General features: G+C 43.6%; 2 protein-coding genes and 1 long non-coding RNA gene across 4 annotated transcripts in view; 1 reads left to right on the top strand and 2 right to left on the bottom strand.

The window, feature by feature from the left end:
* Positions 1–18,108, top strand: part of LOC121023457 (zinc finger protein 304-like) — a 498,588-nt gene that overhangs the window by 136,234 nt on the left and 344,246 nt on the right. The window lies entirely within an intron of this gene.
* On the bottom strand, positions 646–2,457 carry VN1R1 (vomeronasal 1 receptor 1). Its single transcript, XM_040465182.1, is given in 2 exon segments — positions 646–1,553; positions 2,451–2,457. Coding segments are annotated over 2 exon segments (915 nt in total).
* On the bottom strand, positions 12,281–14,310 carry LOC121023503 (uncharacterized). Its single transcript, XR_005787438.1, has 2 exons — positions 14,167–14,310; positions 12,281–12,385 (listed from the first exon to the last, which is right to left on the bottom strand). It is a non-coding gene; the product is annotated as an uncharacterized LOC121023503 (long non-coding RNA).

The following is an 18,108-nucleotide window of genomic DNA, read 5'->3' as shown; positions in this document are numbered from 1 at the left end:
GATTTTCTTTCTGTAAGAAAGAACTGGACTGGACCCAATTATGTTTCCAAAATATGTTTAAAGAATACTTTAAAGAATGTTTAAATACTTCCATGTATTTTCATAGGACCCAAGGTGAGAGATTTCCCCAAATTCCTTAAACTTAGAAATGTCCTCCATTTACACTATTTCAAAATTCTCTGCACTTCTCTGAAGATCCTAAAACAGAGAGAGTAATATTTGTATACTTAAGTATGTGATGTTCATTTTTACCTCTATTATAAGACCACTGGCTATTACTGGCCTTGTTTGCCATGACATTGTCTGTCGCACAATAGTTAATAAAATGCTAACAAATGTTTATATATTTTTTAATGTGTTTTTTTTTTTTTTTTTTGAGAGAGAGAGTGAGAGACAGAGCTCAAGCAGGGGAGGGGCAGAGAGACAGGGAGACACAGAATCTGAGAAGCAGGCTCCAGGCTCAGAGCATCAGCACAGAGCCCAATGCGGGGCTCGAACTCACGGACTGTGAGATCATGACTTGAGCCAAAGTTGCACGCTTAACCGACTGAGCCACCCAGGCACCCCAAGGTTAACAAATGTGCAAATAAATGATTAAATCCCATTAGAAATCTCATAGCACTGAAGCCAGATTGGGACAACAATTCACCTTGCCCTACAGACAAAGCAGAATTGAGAGACTCGAGTGTCACTGACCATGAGCACAAAGGGGCTGAACGCTGGAAAACACGAGGAGACAAACCCAGTGCTGTTCACCATCCACTGGCCTGGATTTGCAACCAGAGTCATCCAAACAGTTAAAATAGCATAGATTGAATAAAAGGTAACCAAGAAACTCACCAGGACCAAGATGGTGTGTGTGGCTCTGGCCTCGTGGGAAGATCTGGGGGAAAGGCTGTTGCTGTGAATGTGTTGGGCTTGCTGCTTGTGCTTGAGCAGGACAAAGACCATGGAGCCACTGACCCAGACCATGAAGCTCAAACCCATATAAAAATATATGACTGCAAATAATATGTTAAATCTCCCTACCCCATTCCAGGAACTTTATCCATTTCTTGTCACACTAAGGTTTTTGTTATTGGATGGACCGTTTACTATTAGAGGAATAAATGAATTTATCCAGAGATGTAGGGTCCAGCAGAGGAAACAGCAGAAGCCAAGGAACTTTGGGGATCTAATCTTGAGCTCCATCCACCTACACATACTAGGGTTCAGCTTAAGACCTTGGAAGTCATTGAGGAGACATATAGTGCTGGAGGAAACCCCTGTGCTCACTCTGTAATAATAAAATACAAGTTTATATGCAGCAGCACCCAGGAAATTTTGGGATCCAAAAGCCAACACTGTTTGAGGGATCCCTTTGGAGAAAAGGATGATGGAGTTGGCTAGGACCAGCTGGTTGAAAATCAGGTCTGTGGGTCTCAATTTGTGTCCAGTGAGCAAAGAGAAGGTATAAAGACCAAGGAGGGATGAATTTCCTAGGATCCCATCTGCAGTCTGAGTGAGGAAGATATTCCCCAATTCCAATGTGCCAACACCTATTGCATCAATATCTAGGGATGGATCTTAATTGAAGTCAGAAGAATGAAAGCAAAAACAGTAGCAATAAATGCCTTGCCAACACTATGCAGAGTACTTTTCATCATTTATCCTAAAACTTATTTCTCACTTTAAGTAGGTATTAACATTTTATGCTTTGTGTGTATGTGTGTGTGCGTGCATCAGCATGCAATTAACTGATGAACTAGATTAGAAATAGCCTCTTGTAATCATCAAACTTGCTAAGAGATTCTAACTTAATTATTCTAATGACTAAAATGAAAGAATAATGGTGCAACACGATAGAGGTGCCCATTACCACTACAGTGGCAATCACATTACAATATACAAATGTATCAAATTAACATGTCACACACATTAACTTGCACAATGTCATATGTCAGACACATTTCAATGAAAAAATAAAATCCATTAAAATAGAAAGAGAAAGAAAACTCTGCCGAGTGAGCACAAATGAACAAATTTTTTAAGAGAGAGAGAGAGAGAGCGCGGGAGCAGGGGAGAGGCAGAGAGAGAGAGAGGTAGACACAGACTCCGAAGTAGGCTCCAGGCTCTGAACCATCAACACAGAGCCGGACATGGGGCTTGAACTCACAAACTGTGAGATCATGACCCGAGCCGAAGTCAGACGCCTAACCGACTGAGCCACCCAGGGACCCCAGTAATAAAAACACTTTTAAAAATTAAAAAAAATAAAATAAAAGGCAGAACTGATTCTATGGAGTTTTCTCCAGGATATATTCTTAAGGGAAAAAGTCATAGTTCAGAACAGTGTGCAAAGTATGCTATATTTTTTCAACCAAGTAGGAAATTTTAAATAAAGGAAGAATGTAAACAGGGTGGAGAAGCAGAAATGAAAGCTTATGAAAGTGTCCTGCATTTTATCTTACACTTCATGTACAAATTTAAATATTTTTACATTGTTTTTATTCAATGTCAAATCAAAATGATTATCTAAAAATCCATAAAATGAGGGGCACCTGGGTGGCTCAGGTGGTTGGGCCTCCGATTTCAGCTCAGGTCACAATATCATGGCTCACGAGGTCAAGCCCCTCAGCAGGCTCTTTGTTAACAGCTAAGAGCCTGGGGCCTGCTTCGGATTCTGTGTCTCCCTCTCTCTCTGCCCCTCCCCCACTCATGCTCTCTCTCAAAAATAAATAAACATTAATATAATTAATGTTATTATTAATATTATTAATACATAATAATATTAATAAAATAATAAAAATCCATAAAATGAGAGGCAAAATGAAAGAAAAAGTGAGCTTTATTGTGTGTTGGACTTGTGGCCGAACCAGACAAAGAAAAAGCTTTCAAATGGCTTTAAATCCCAGAGACACACACACATACACACATGCATGCACACACGAATCACCTGAGTAAAAAAAGTGAAATCTGAATAAGATCAGAGCATACTACCATTGTTATGCAAAATGCTACCATTGGAGGAAACAGTAAAGTGTACCTGATCTCTCTGTATTATTTCTTACAACTGTACGTGTATGACGAGTTATTTCTATAAAAATTTCCACTGATAAAATCCCTGAGGGATACAAACAATGCAAAAATACCTGCAAAATTATCTTAAAGCCCTGTCCACGATCATTTATTGGCAAAGTCCATTGGTATTGATAGGTTACAAAAAAATCTATATATTAAAATTTGGCAAAGTTACATCAATATTACGTAACTAAAAACATAGAAGCAAAATTTAAAACTCTATTAAAATATGAAGAAATAAGTAATATCAGAGAGAAGTGGTAGCCCAAGACAATAGTCATAAAGATACTTTGCAATGTTACGCTATGGTTCCAATCTTACTGGGAATATTTCTAACATTTCTCAAGTTGTTACCCAATATAAAAATAAATAAAAATGAGAGGAGAATGAAGGTGGTGGATACCTACAAATGCTTTATGCCAAAAAGCAAAAGTCAAAACATGGCACAAAACAGGAGGCATAATAAGTAAATACATAAATATGGATATACATGTATTTTTCCTGATAAATATAATCCATTTCTGGGGAAATTATACATTTATTACATGATATTAACTTATCTGGAAATAGAAATAGAGGTATTTTTAAAAAAAATTTTTTTAACGTTTTATTTATTTTTGAGACAGAGAGAGAGAGAGAGAGAGACAGAACATGAACGGGGGAGGGGCAGAGAGAGAGGGAGACACAGAATCGGAAGCAGGCTCCAGGCTCTGAGCCATCAGCCCAGAGCCCGACGCGGGGCTCGAAGTCATGGACCGCGAGATCGTGCCCTGAGCTGAAGTCGGACGCTTAACCGACTGAGCCACCCAGGTGCCCCGAAATAGAGGTATTTTGACCTCACAATTAGAACTAAATATTTAATTTGTAAATAATGTATTTAATTCTTTTATATATTTAAGATGTAAAGAATGACAGGGGCGCCTGGGTGGCTCAGTTGTTTAAGCATTCAACTTCGGCTCAGGTCATGATCTCGCCATACATGAGTTCTAGCCCCATATCAGGCTCTGTTCCGACAGCTCAGAGCCTGGATCCTGCTTCAAGTTCTGTGTCTCCCTCCCTCTTTGCCCCTCCCCTGCTCACGCTCTGTCTCTCTCTCTCTCTCTCTCTCAAAAATGAAATAAACATTAAAAAAAATTTTTTTTAATGTAAAGAATGACAAATCCTTTAGGTAAAAATACTGGAATGTATTTTTATAGTACAGGTTGGGAAATCATCACAGTACATAGTCCAAGCAGATGGCATTTTAATTTTATAATAATAAAATAAAATATTAGAAGATATTAAGCAAATTAAAATTAAGCACAGGAATATTTAATTAAAGCATGTAAGAGGAAATATCAACCATAAGCCAGTAACAATACTAGTTAGACTACTAAGACCAAAAGCAATTGATTGCAATGTATATAAACAGGCAATCCTTGACAGGCGCATTCAGACACAAAATATGTTCGTCTCATACATGATCATAAGAATGCTAATGAAACTGAAAAGGACGATCTATTATTTTCAGCTCTAATATATATCAATTTGTCAAAATCATTTTTCTCTGATCCAAAATTTTACTTTTCGTTCCTATCACAACCCATAATTAATTAAATATGATCTAAGAATTGGAGTTCTTTAAGGTGCTGGAAAATCAGAAAAACTTTTCATACTTTCTTTCACCTTATCTAGTTTGACTCACACCCTTTACCTCAAAAGCAGTCTTCTTTTTTTTTTTTAAGAAGCTAAAAAGTTATTTTTCCCAGAGCAATTTCTTTTGGATCAAGGGAATTAAGGTCTAATTTGTTTTAATAATCTTATTTCAGTTGCCTTCCCCATAATAAATACATTATGTAATTAAAGTCATTAGCGTTTGGGGGAAGGAAACTGAATGAACAAATGTAGCAACCGATTGGGGACTTCTGATCTAGCGATCGTGTGTGTCCCACTGATGTCCCATTGAAAGAAGGAATTGGCACAAGGCCAGTCAGGGGGTCATCCTCAGAGACCTCAGTGATTATGTCCATACAAATGAGGATCTGGAAGGAGTTTCACGAACCGGTAGTAATGTTCTTTCTAAGTGTTGAGGAGTATGGGAGGGAGGAGGGAGCTGGTGTATCAAAGTGAATATTTAATTTTATACACATGGATTTGTTCAAAATATTCATATGAAAACTATAGTTGCATGACACCATTTAAGGTTGAAATGGAAAACACAGGAAATCACTAGTGTAGTGAACATAGTTTCATATAAGGGCAAGTGCAGGGATAAAGGAGACAAACAGGACTCATATTCAAAAAGAATCACAAAATGAAGTGAAATAGTAAAAACATGTGTCAATTAAATGTACTGTGGGAGTTTCAAATGTGTGCACAAAACAGAGAACCTGACCATTATGACATTGCTGAGTTATAATAGATCCCTCCGGCCCCTGAAGACCCTCAGGGATTTGAAAGCAATAAAGACTCGTAATTTCCCCCAACCATAGGGGTTCTGTGGACACTCCAATCATAGGGAGGGTCTAAATTAAGGTCTCCTGCTCTTCTAATGGCGTATCTGGTCAGAATTTTTTTTTCTTTTTTTTGCTTGAAAAAGAAGTATCTTAAAAAAATTTTTTTTTAACATTTATTTATTTTTGAGAGAGACAGAGACAGAGTGTGAGCGGGGGAGGGGCAGAGAGAGAGGGAGACACAGAACCTGAAGCAGGCTCCAGGCTCTGAGCTGTCAGCACAGAACTCAATGTGGGGCTGGAACCCACGAGCCCCAAGATGATGACCCGAGCTGAAGTCGGACGCCCAACCGACAGAGCCACCCAGGCGCCCCAAAAAAGAAGTATCTTTTAAATGGGACATATATATGGGTGCAACCATACTATAGCTAAGAGATTTTACGGGGGGGGGGGGGGGGGGGAGGGGAGGGAGATACAAGAATGGGTCAATCCACAAGGGTAGCCCTTGGGGGGGGTGTGTGTGTGTGTGTGTGTAAAGAGTGTCAGATTAGCATGACAAAAGGACAATTAAGGTGCTTGAAAAATCTGTTTAAATGGCAGGATAACATTTACATTTTGAGATTTAAAGTCCTAATTATTCTTTTTTCACATCCCCACAATCTTTCTGCCCTAGTCATCTTTACACAGTATTTGCACCTTCTGCACAGATTTCCCTGCCTCAAAGAGAGATATGGTTCACAATCTTCCACTGATGATACAGATTTAGAGACGCCATCGAACACTCCATTTAGCACACCACGCCCCTGCTCAAACAAAGCGCACAACCACACGCACATGCACACACTAGCGGCGGATATCACACAAGACACGAGGTATCCACTCGGAGTGGGAGCCTGTCTTCTTTACTTTGTTACTCACAGTTCTGTATCTTAAAACCTTTAGAGGGGGGCGCCTGGGTGGCTCGATCGGTTAAGCGTCCGACTTCAGCTCAGGTCACGTTCTCCCGGTCCGTGGGTTCGAGCCCCGCGTCGGGCTCTGGGCTGATGGCTCAGAGCCTGGAGCCTGCTTCTGATTCTGTGTCTCCCTCTCTCTCTGCCCCTCCCCCGTTCATGCTGTGTCTCTCTCTGTCTCAAAAATAAATAAATGTTAAAAAACAAAACAAAACAAAAAAAAACCCTTAGAGGGAATGCTGTTCTGGTCACTGGGTTTAGTGAGAAGCAAGTGAGAGAAGTTTCAAAACAATATAACCAGGGAGAGAGGGGAGATGGCAGGTGGCCCTGAGGCAGTTTGACAAGACTGGTGATGTGCCTCTGGTTTCCTCAGCAAATGTCTTTCCTGTTGGTCTGTGTTTGGTCTTATGTACCCTATCTACTATCTATCTATCTATCTATCTATCTATCTATCTATCTATCTATCTATCATAGATCATCTTTTTGTCTATCATATTTCTATCGTTTTTATAAATGTTTAATTATTTATTTTTGAGAGAGAGAGAGAGAGAGAGAGAGAGCACAAGTAGGGGAGGGAGTAGAGAGAGAGACGGAGACACAGAATCTGAAGCAGGCTCCAGGCTCTGAACTGTCAGCACAGAGCTGGATCTGGGGCTCAAACCCATGAGCTGCAAGATCGTGACCTAAGCCGAAGTCAGATGCTTAACCCACAGAACCACCCAGGCACCCCTCCTATTTCTATCATTTATCTATGTGTCTGTATAGCTATCATCTACCTAAGACTTCCCCCCCTTACCAACTCAGCCAAATTTTTGAAGAATGATCCTGGATTTCCTAAGATAAATATTTTCTAAGAATCTGATACTTACCTGAAAAGAAGAGCTATTTACCCGATTTAGGTTTGCTCCCGGGACAAGGACGGCCGCGGCACCGTATGTGAAGTATCTTAATAGGACATATATGCCAGAGATAAAGGCTTGGTCTATGACCTCATGCGCTTGCTGGGAAGTGATAGTCATTTCACCTGTAAGTGCAGTGACAGTGTCTGCTGGGGAGCAGAGACTAACTGTAATTAATCCCCAAATAACTAAAAAATATTTGGGATTGTGGAAATGACTGAAAGCTATTAAAAGTGCTTAATAGGGGGCGCCTGGGTGGCGCAGTCGGTTAAGCGTCCGACTTCAGCCAGGTCACGATCTCGCGGTCTGTGAGTTCGAGCCCCGCGTCGGACTCTGGGCTGATGGCTTGGAGCCTGGAGCCTGTTTCTGATTCTGTGTCTCCCTCTCTCTCTGCCCCTCCCCCGTTCATGCTCTGTCTCTCTCTGTCCCCAAAATAAATAAACGTTGGAGAAAAAAAAAAAATTTAAAAAGCACTGCAGTCTCTAATAGCATCAGATATACAAATACTTAGAAATAAGGTGTGTAGGGCACCTGGGTGGCTCAGTCTGTTAAGTGTCCAACTTCCGCTCAGGTCATGATCTTGAGGTCCATGAGTTCAAGCCCCGCATCGGGCTCTGGGCTGATGGCTCGGAGCCTGGAGCCTGTTTCCAATTCTGTGTCTCCCTCTCTCTCTGCCCCTCCCCTGTTCATGCTCTGTCTCTGTCTGTCCCAAAAATAAATAAAAAACGTTGAAAAAAATTAAAAAAAAAGAAAGAAAGAAAGAAGATGTGTAACTTCTCAGAGATGGTCAAGTAGGATAGGGAGGAAAACAAACAAAAAGTAACAATTCAGGGTTTATTCACATCCTGCGGTAATAAAAAAGAGGCCAGGAACAGAAAGAAGGGGCAGGCTCCTTCCATGTCTCATTTTACTTCCCAGAACTGCACCCGGTGAGGGTCAGGTGACTAGTGCAGACAGGGGATCTCACTGCCAGGGAGCCCTGAACAAGACTCCTGCTGTTGGGGCACCTGGGTGGCTCAGTCGGTTGAGTGTCCGACTCTTGGTTTTGGCTGTGGTCATGATCTTGTGGTTTCGAGAGTTCGAGCCCCAGGTGGGGCTCTGCACTGACAGCATGGAGCCTACTTGGGATTCATTCTTTCTCTCTCTCTCTCTCTCTCTCTCTCCTTCTCTCTCCCTCCCTCCCTCCTTTCCTCTCTCTTCCTCTCTCCTCCACTCGTGCTCTGTCTCTCTCTGTCAAAAATAAATAAAAATGTTAATTTTTTTTTAAAATAAAGACTCCTGGGGCACCTGGGTGGCACAGTCGGTTAAGCGTCCGACTTCAGCCAGGTCACGATCTCGCAATCCGTGAGTTCGAGCCCTGCGTCAAGCTCTGGGCTGATGGCTCGGAGCCTGGAGCCTGTTTCCGATTCTGTGTCTCCCTCTCTCTCTGCCCCTCCCCCGTTCATGCTCTATCTCTGTCTGTCCCAAAAATAAATAAAAATGTTGAAAAAAATTAAAAAATAAAATAAAATAAAATAAAGACTCCTGCTATTTAACAGACCCCGTGGATGGAGGAGGAAGAGGGTATGGGCTAGGAGTACTAGGAGTGCTGACTAGTAAGTCAGAGTGGGTAAAGGGTCTTCACCCCCCCCGCCCCCACATAAGGGAGTTTTGGTAGAGATGCCTGAACAGTATCTCAGTGGAGTCCTGTCTTTCCTCGCACATATAAAAAGGCCTCTGAATGGAGGTGCCTAGGCTAGGAATGCAGATATACACAAGAGCATGGCTGGGGGTGCAGAGAGAACTATGCCTTGACTGCAACTCTGTCCAGAGCCTGCAGTGAACTGAGTATGCACCTGCTGTAGGGAGGGCAGCTTTCTCCTGTGAGGCTTTCTGGGTGAAGTCTCTCTAACTGCCTGTAATTTGGCCTGGAAAATCACACATAGGATTTTGGCTTGGAGTTAAGCTACTCAAGACCGGAATAAAAGGAGAGATATACCATATTTATGGGTGGGAAACATCCTATTAAGATATTACTCTCGGGGCGCCTGGGTGGCTCAGTCGGTTAAGCATCTGACTTCGGCTCAGGTCATGATCTCACGGTCCGTGAGTTCGAGCCCCGTGTCAGGCTCTGTGCTGACCGCTCAGAGCCTGGAGCCTATTTCCGATTCTGTGTCTCCCTCTCTCTCTGCCCCTCCCTCGTTCATGCTCTGTCTCTCTCTGTCTCAAAGATACTGCTCTCTCTAAGGCAACTGGGTGGCTCAGTTGGTTAAGCATTTGACTTTGGCACAGGTCATGATCTCATGGTCCGTGAGTTTGAGGCCTGCTTTAGGTGAGCTCTGCTTCTCTCTCTTTCTCTCTCTCTCTGTGTCCCTGGAGGGATTCTCTCTCTCTCTCCCTCTCTCTGCTCCTCGTTCATTTGCACCCTCTCTCTCAAATAAATAAATAAAAAATAAAATAAAATAAAATAAAATAAAATAAAATAAAAATCCTCTTCCCTTAAAAAAATTCATCACAGGAGCGCCTGGGTGGCTCAGTAGGTTAAAGAGTCCGACTTCGGCTCAGGTCATGATCTCACAGTTAGTGGGTTCAAGCCCCACGTCGGGCTCTGTGCTGACAGCTCAGAGCTTCGAGCCTGCTTCAGATTCTGTGACTCCCTCTCTTTCTGCCCCTCCCTGCCTCACACCCTGTCTCTCTCTCTCTCAAAAATAAATAAACATTAAACATTTTTTAAATTGAAGACAAAAAAAAAATCTTCCTCTCTCAGAGTGAGCCTATAGATGAAATGCAATCCATATTAAAATCCTGGTATATTTGTTTTGGTAGAAATCAACAAGCAGATTCTAAAATTTATATGTAAATGCAAAGGACAAAAGATGACCAAAAGAACTTTGAAAAAGAACAAAGTTAGAAGAGAACACAACCCTGATTTTAAGACTTACTATACAGGGGCTCCTGGGTGGCTCAGTCGGCTGAGCGTCCAACTTTGCCTCAGATCGTGATCACTGGGCTCGTGAGTTCGAGCCCGGTGTTGGGCTCTGTGTGCTGACAGCTTGGAGCCTGGAACTTGCCTGGGATTCTGTGTCGACCTCTCTCTCTGCCCCTCCACCACTCACACCACATCTCTCTCTGTGTCTCAAAAATAAACATTAAAAAAAAAAGGACTTATTATACAAACACATTCATTAGCACATGGAAGTATTGGAATAAATACAACAAATGGGTAAATTTGGCAGAACAGAAAGATTTAACTTTTAGCTCCATCTGCCCAGAGAAATTGGGGCAAAGCTTTGTATCCTGGAAGCCACTGAGGGGGCAGGTGGTGCTGAATAAAACTGCCTCACCCATTCTGCACAAATAGGAGTCACATTTACATTTAGCTTCATCCAGGGAATAGTCCCACCCAAATGTTGCCATTGTGTCTTTTTTTTTTAATGTTTATATTATTTTTGAAAGAGAGAGAGAGAGAGAGAAAGAGAGAGAGAGAGAGAGAGAGAGAGAGAGAGAGAGAGAGAGAGATGGAGCGGAGGAGGGGCAGAGAGAGAGGGAGACAAAAAACCTTGAAGCAGGCTCTAGGCTCTGAGCTGTCAGGACAGACCCTGATGTGGAGCTCAAACTCAGGAACCCTGAGATCACAACTGAGCCAAAGCCAGACACTTAACTGACTGAGCCACCCAGGTGCCCCTGCCATTGTGTCTTTTTGCAGAAGAGTACCAGGGGGTTGACTGAGACTAGTTCGACAAGAATACGGACCTTGGAGGGGCACCTGGGTGGCTCATTCCGTCGAGCTTCGGGCTCTTGATTTCGGCTCAGGTCATGATCTTGCAGTTTGTGAGTTCGAGTCCCGCATTGGGCTCTGCAGTGTAGTGCGAAGCCTGTTTGGGATTTTGCCTCTCTGCCCTTCTCCTGCTCTTGCCTGCATAAGCTCTCTCTCTCAAAATAAATAAACACCAAAAAAAAAAAAAAAAAAAACCCAAAACAAAAGAAGAAAAAGAATATGGACTATGGGTCTGAGGTCATGCCCACAGAGCAAAGTGAAATTGAAAGGAAAGGGAAAATGACATTTTCCAGGATCCCAGCCTCCATCCTGAGCTGGACACACCCATCACATCAATACCTAGGGAGCATGGCTTTCAATAACACTCCAGAACCAAGGGGAAAATAAAAGTATGTGTCATCATCTTCACGATTCCCTCGGGATGTAATGGAACCCACATTTCCCACATAGAATAAAGTATAAAAGTATATTATTAAGCATGAAAGAACTTATTAATTGAAGCAGTAATCCAAAACAAAATTCAAAAGCAAAGCAAAGGGAACTGGAAACCAAACAAGAAATAACTTGTTGAATAAAGAAAGGCTAGGGGTGCCTGGGTGGCTCAGTCGGTTGAGCGGCCGACTTCGGCTCAGGTCATGATCTCGCGGTCCGTGAGTTTGAGCCCCGCGTCGGGCTCTGTGCTGACGGCTCAGAGCCTGGGGCCTGTTTCAGATTCTGTCTCCCTCTCTCTGACCCTCCCCCGTTCATGCTCTGTCTCTCTCTGTCTCAAAAATAAATAAACGTTAAAAAAAAAATTTAAGAATAAAGAAAGGCTCAACCCACCCGCTGTACTGGTAACTGATTGTAAAAAGTCAACAAGTGGGTGTTAATACACTCAGGAATATTTTCTACAATTTTCTATTGCTGTAAGAAAGAAGTATATGTGTTTACGTGTTTGTGCGCACTCACATAAGAAAACAGTTCAAAGTTAAATGAAAACCAAAGGAACAGATTTGTTAGTGAGGAAGAGAGAACCTTTTGAAGGGATGCATTTGAAAGGCTGACTTTTAGGAAGCAAAATTGTTTTGCAATTTTCATTTTGCAATGATATAATAAAACAAAACTGACCTACAGTTGGAAATAAAAACAGATCCATGATATGAAGCAGAATTAAAAAAAAAGAAAAACATGTCATCAAGACAATTTTCCTCAAACATCCAGAGAAATTCTGGCCTTTTATCTCTGATGTGGATTCCAGCTTCCGATGCAGGCCATGGAGGGAGAGCTTGAAGGGGCATCACTGCTGCACTGTAATGAAAAAGAACTTGGTCTGCACCAAATCCATGACACGGGGCTCAGCTGAGCTGTCCCAAGACCGCAGGGGCCCATGCGCTCCTTCGTGGGAGCCAGGGACCCCCCACCCCCGTCTGTCCTGCGGACCATCTTACAGGAGTGCAACCTTTAACCAGGGTCGACCAGCTCACACAGCGTCAGCGCAGGTGAGGGTCGTGCCCCAAGCCCTCTGGCACCCAGGCCCCTGCCTGTGTGGTTCCCCCGTTTGAGGAGAGTGGTTTCGTGGGCTCTTCACCTTCCTGGCTCCCACTTCTAGGTCTGGGGGCCTTGGGGGGCTCTCCTCCGCCTAGATTCCTGAATCCTGAATCCAGTCCAGGACTTGTAGGATAAAGTCCACATTTCTGGCAACCAACACGAGGTGAGCCCAAAGGTTGTGCCTGGGATGGGAGGCAGCGTCTGCAAATGCTTGGAGGTGAGTCTGCGTTGAGGGTGTTCAGGGAACAGCAAGTCTGCTTTATATATGGGGAGAATGCGGAGGGCAGGGGGGCAGGATTCAGGACTAGAACTGCTGGCTGGGCAGTTGGGCATCTGTTCTGAGGGTTTGGGGAACCATGGAAGATTTGGAACAGGAAAGGGAGGTGATCTGACTAATCTATTAACAGGCCGTCTGGGAATTCAGAGTGGAGGAGAGATTTTGGGGTGAGGAAGGAGATAATTGTAGTAGTCTGGAACACCGCTGAGGATGGATGGACCAGAGAAGGGCCTGTTGTCATGGGGGAAGTTGGTTGGATTCTGGATTCTGGGAGCTGGATGACTGTTGGGTTTTGGCTTTGGCACCTACAGAGAATGGAGACATTGTCAACTGAGATGGGGAAGTCAGGCGTAGGACTAACTCTCAGAGGTGGTATTAAAAGTGGGTCTGAGATATTCCAGGCTCTCTGAGTAGAGGTGTCAGGTTGGCCTTTAGAAACACATCTGGAATTTAAAGGAGGGATTCAGTTTGAAGATCTTTGTAAGTAGGTGGCTGGAATATGGAATATGTCTCCTCCTTCTCCTCCTCCTTGTTATTATTATTGTTATTATTATTATTTGAGAGAGAGAGAGAGAGAGAGAGAGAGAGAGAGAGCAGGAGAGAGGGGCAGAGGCAGAAACAGAATCCACACAGGCTCCACACTCAGTGCAGAGCCAGACACGGGGCTTAATCCCATGACCTGGGGTTATGACCTGAGCTAAAATCAAGAGTCGGTCACTCAACTGACTGAGCCACCGAGGTGCCCTGGAATATGTCAGATTTCTAGGGGGGCATATTCAGACCATGGTGATGATGCCATTAGGGGAAAGGATGGGGTGGGTATTCTCCAAGGACTGGGCATCTTGCTTGGGCACCTGATTAATGGGGGCAGTCTTTATCAACAGAAGTTGGACTGTACCACCATGGGTGTGTGTGGTGGGGAGAGGAGAGAGTGCTGGCTAGTGGCACAGGCTTCCAAGGGGAAGTGGTTATGATATCTGTTCAGAGTCAAAGCAGGAAAGGAAGTCAGATGATGCAGAGGTCAGGGTTGGTGCTTCTTCTTCCCTCTCCAGGCCCAGACTTTTTTGATAACTCTTGGTGGAGACAGAGGAATTTCAGACAAGCTGACAGATTAGCTTGGGAGCAAATGATATCTTATGGGAGAGTCATTGGCATGTGGTGGGAACAGATGAGGCTGGGCTTTGAATGAGTGTAGGTGGAGAGAAATGTTATTAGTGTATGTAGAGCACATGTGACACTGAAAAGGAAGAGGAGGTTAGGCTACCTGGGATCCATAGAAGGTCTGGATGGCTGAAGTTGGGACAGGAAGCTGGACTGTGGGCCACGTGGGGAGAAAGACATTTTGTACCTAGCTGAGCACAAAGGAATGCACGCTGGGCTGAAAGCATACACTCGTGGGTCTTGTGGGTAGTAGTCTGTGGGATGAATAAATAAAATTCAATTTTATATTCTCCTCTTGAAAGTTTTCATGTGTTTGCTTGCTTCTTTCTCTGTGTTTTTGGCAATTACAGCACTGCTACTTAACGTGACTGCCATGTTTTCTGGTTTATTCACTGGCTTATGCAGTGCATATATCAACAGGAAGAATTTTTTTGCATAGACATAGGTTTAAGTGTAATGTATAATACCAAACTCTTCTCCAAAATAATTATAATAGATGCTCAATGATAGTTTATGATATTTACTAATGTTTTCAGGGTCAGTACTGTCAGACTTACTGAGTCTCACCAATCTGATGTTTCATCTCCTGATTGCCAAAGATTATTTAAAAAAATTTTTATTTGCCTTTTGTAATTCTAATTTAAAGTGGTATGCAAGAGTTTTGCAGTTTCTGGCTTTAAACATTTTTCTTATTAATTTGTAGAGGGCTTAATAAATGTATTTATTAGTTATATGTTAAGTGTTTAAAAATTATAGATGACTCAATATCCTCTCACTTGTGTTCTTGTTATTTCAATTTTTGTGTGTTTTTTTGATAATAGAAGTGTTTTTTTTTTTTAATTTTTTTTCAACGTTTTTTATTTATTTTTTGGGACAGAGAGAGACAGAGCATGAAGGGGGGAGGGGCAGAGAGAGAGGGAGACACAGAATCGGAAGCAGGCTCCAGGCTCTGAGCCATCAGCCCAGAGCCCGACTCGGGGCTTGAACTCACGGACCGCGAGATCGTGACCTGGCTGAAGTCGGACGCTTAACCGACTGCGCCACCCAGGCGCCCCGAAGTGTGTTGTTTTCATATAGTTTGTGTATATGTTTTGATAATTTTTATATTTGGCTTGAAAACTCCTGCTCTTTTTCTTCCATGATCTTTTAAGTTACATATTTTTATTACCACTTAAACCTTCCTTATCTGAAATTAATTTCTGTGTATGATTAAGAGCAGAGATGAAAACTGGTGTTCAATTTGGTATTGGTATGATAATTGGTATTATCCCATGAATAATTTTTTTAGGCAGCCATTTTCCAATGTTCTGTAGCATCACCATAGCCCATAGATTCCATGAGGAATCTAAATATGTGAGCACCTCTTTACAAACTTTACAGTTTACTCTGCTAGTTTTGAACTTGAATTCTATGCCATTATGCCAATAAGACACTGTTTCTTATTTTAAATTTATGACTTGAATTAATCTTTTAGGAAAATTACTCCAACTTTTTATATTAAAATAAATTTTGCATCTTCTATACATATTGAATTATGACATTTATGAATAGCTTCTCGAATTCCAAAACGGTGTTGGGATTTTTACACTTGTAACTATTATTATCAACACCTGACCTCACCACTAACCCCCCAAATAGTATTTTAGCGCAATCTCTTAGTGGTTTTGCCTTACACCACTACCAATCATGGCAAGTTAGCAAATACTGTCAACGATAGGTTTGTGTCATCTAATTTTATGTATTTACTTTTTAGCCAATAATGAAGCATACAAGGGTATTTTTTTGCATATAATTCACATTTTTTTTTATTCCAAATCTTAGTGACTTGATTTCTCTTACTTAAAAATCCCTCCAAGATTTTTGTCTTAACAGTCTTTCAGAAAGAAAAAAATATTTAAAAAAAACCCCACAAAAGTTCAGGACTGTGTCATGTCTCAGTGTTTTGTTTTGTTTTTGAAGTTTATTATTTTGAGAGAAAGCGAGCATGAGCAGAGAGAATCCCAAGGAGGCTCCATGCCATCAGCACGGAGCCCGGCTTGGGGCTGGAATCCACAAACCAGGAGTCCATAAGCTGAGTCCAAATCAAGACCCGGAAGCTCAACTGACTGAGCCACGCAGGTGCCCCGTGCCTCAGTTTTTTAACACTTTGAATGCATTGTAATCCTGCATCACCATTTATGTTGAGAAATCCAAGTTAAATTGGATTCTTTTAAAGTTCATACTGGTATGAAAATTAATAACCAAAACCTCATTAAAAATGTCGGGAGGTTTCAGCAGAGGCCCTACCACTCCTAGTCAATTCCAGACCGAACAGGAAGAGAGAGACTTGACCTAGCAGATGGATACGGATAGGAAACTTTCCGTACCCCCCATACGGATAGGAAACTTTCCTTATCCCACTCTGCTCAGCCAATGAGAAGCCACTATAATTCAAACTCCCAGTTTATTCTAATGGCTTTTAATTTATGACAGCCTTCCCAACTTACCCCTTTTCTGCATAAAACTGGGTACCTCTCCTTTGTTCCTCGACTGCCTACGACAGTTTGTTCGTCCTGGATTACAACTCTCTTTTATTCCCCAAACCTATCTTTTGTTGGTAATAACTGGCAGCTTTATTTTAAGGTTAACTTAGGTTTTTCTGACTCTAATTTCATGTATTTCTAATTCCTCCTTTCCTAGGAACCACCTGGCCATCAGTGTGAGGGCTGATGGCCACCGACGGACTTCGCAGCAATCCCTGGCGTGAGAGGAACTAGGTTACCCAGAAGACTGTGCGCCAGCTTCTGGGCCACGCTGACCAATGAAGGCGTTTCCAGGAGCGTGCAACGGCCAGGGAGGCGGGACTTCCCGCCTGTTCCGCGTGGAGCCGGGTTTCGGATCCCGGACTCAAGAGGCGGAAGGATGTCTTGACTGTACTGACTAGGTGCGGGTCTGAGGTTCGATGTGAGCGCGGCTGCGGTGGGGGTTTCCCGCCCGTCTCCGCCTTTGGCACACGTCTCCTGGCCGGGTTGAACCCGCAGGGTCCTATGGCGACGGCCGGGCTAACGTACCTGGCTCAGGTGAGAGAGTGTGAGTCCCGGACCCGTGTAGCCCGAACCCCAAGGGGGGGGGGGGTGTCTCCTGATGAATACACTGCAGTCCAGGCCCCTGCCCCTAAAACCTGGGGCGTTCGTGGGCGGGAGCCCCTTTCTGGCCGGCAGTGGGGCGAGTGTGGAAGGGATGAGTGTGGAAGGGATCAGCGTCTGCGAAGTCGTGGGGGCGCGCGAGAGCATTCGGGAGAGCGGGGGTCCGCCCTCTGTCTGCAGGGAGCAGCTGGGCCGCCGGGGTGAGGGCTCTGGGGGCCTTGGAGGGTTGGAACAGAGGAGGAACTCTGAGTTATGGTCTTAAAAGTAGTTCAGGTGTTCCCCGGGGAGAACAGACGGGGGGAGGGGAATGACGAGGGTGGAGGCAGGGAGAGCTTCCAGGAGACCGCTGCAAAAGACTCTCAACAATGATGCTGGGTTTGGGCCGTAGAAGGAATGTAATAAGATTCCTGATAAATCTTAGAGGTGAAACCGGCCGGATTTCCTCTTCAGCCAGTGTGGCTGTGAGCAAAAGGACAGGATGAAAGATTACCCAGTCGTTCTTTTGGCAGAGTGTCTGGAAGCACCGAGACGTGGAAACTGGTGAGGAGCAGGTTTCAGAGAGAGCCTAGGAGTTGAATTTTGGACATGCTGTTTCTGAGATAGAGGTGACATACAGGCAGCTGGAATCTCTGGTCTGGAGTAGGGGGCGAGCTGGCTCAATGATGTGCATATCGTGACAGCCTAAGTCCTGGACCGGGACCCAGCCTGGATCTCACATTTAGGATGGAAACTATGAGTACTTCGTTGAGATAGGCCCCGAGATGAAGGCAGATAGATTAGAGCAGGGGCTGGAGGGCAGGCGGTGTGCCTGCAGATGAGAGGGTCCTGTGGTTCAGGGCTTTCTGGGCGGGGGGGGGGGGGGTGGGGGGGGTGCTCATAGTTTCCATCCTAAATGTGAGATCCAGGCTGGGTCCCGGTCC

Source organism: Herpailurus yagouaroundi, unplaced genomic scaffold (assembly GCF_014898765.1).
Source record: "Herpailurus yagouaroundi ecotype Mexico unplaced genomic scaffold, PumYag 557, whole genome shotgun sequence".
Lineage (NCBI taxonomy): Eukaryota > Metazoa > Chordata > Mammalia > Carnivora > Felidae > Herpailurus > Herpailurus yagouaroundi.
The sequence above is the reverse complement of the archived record's forward strand: the minus strand, read 5'-3'. Positions and strand labels throughout refer to the sequence as shown.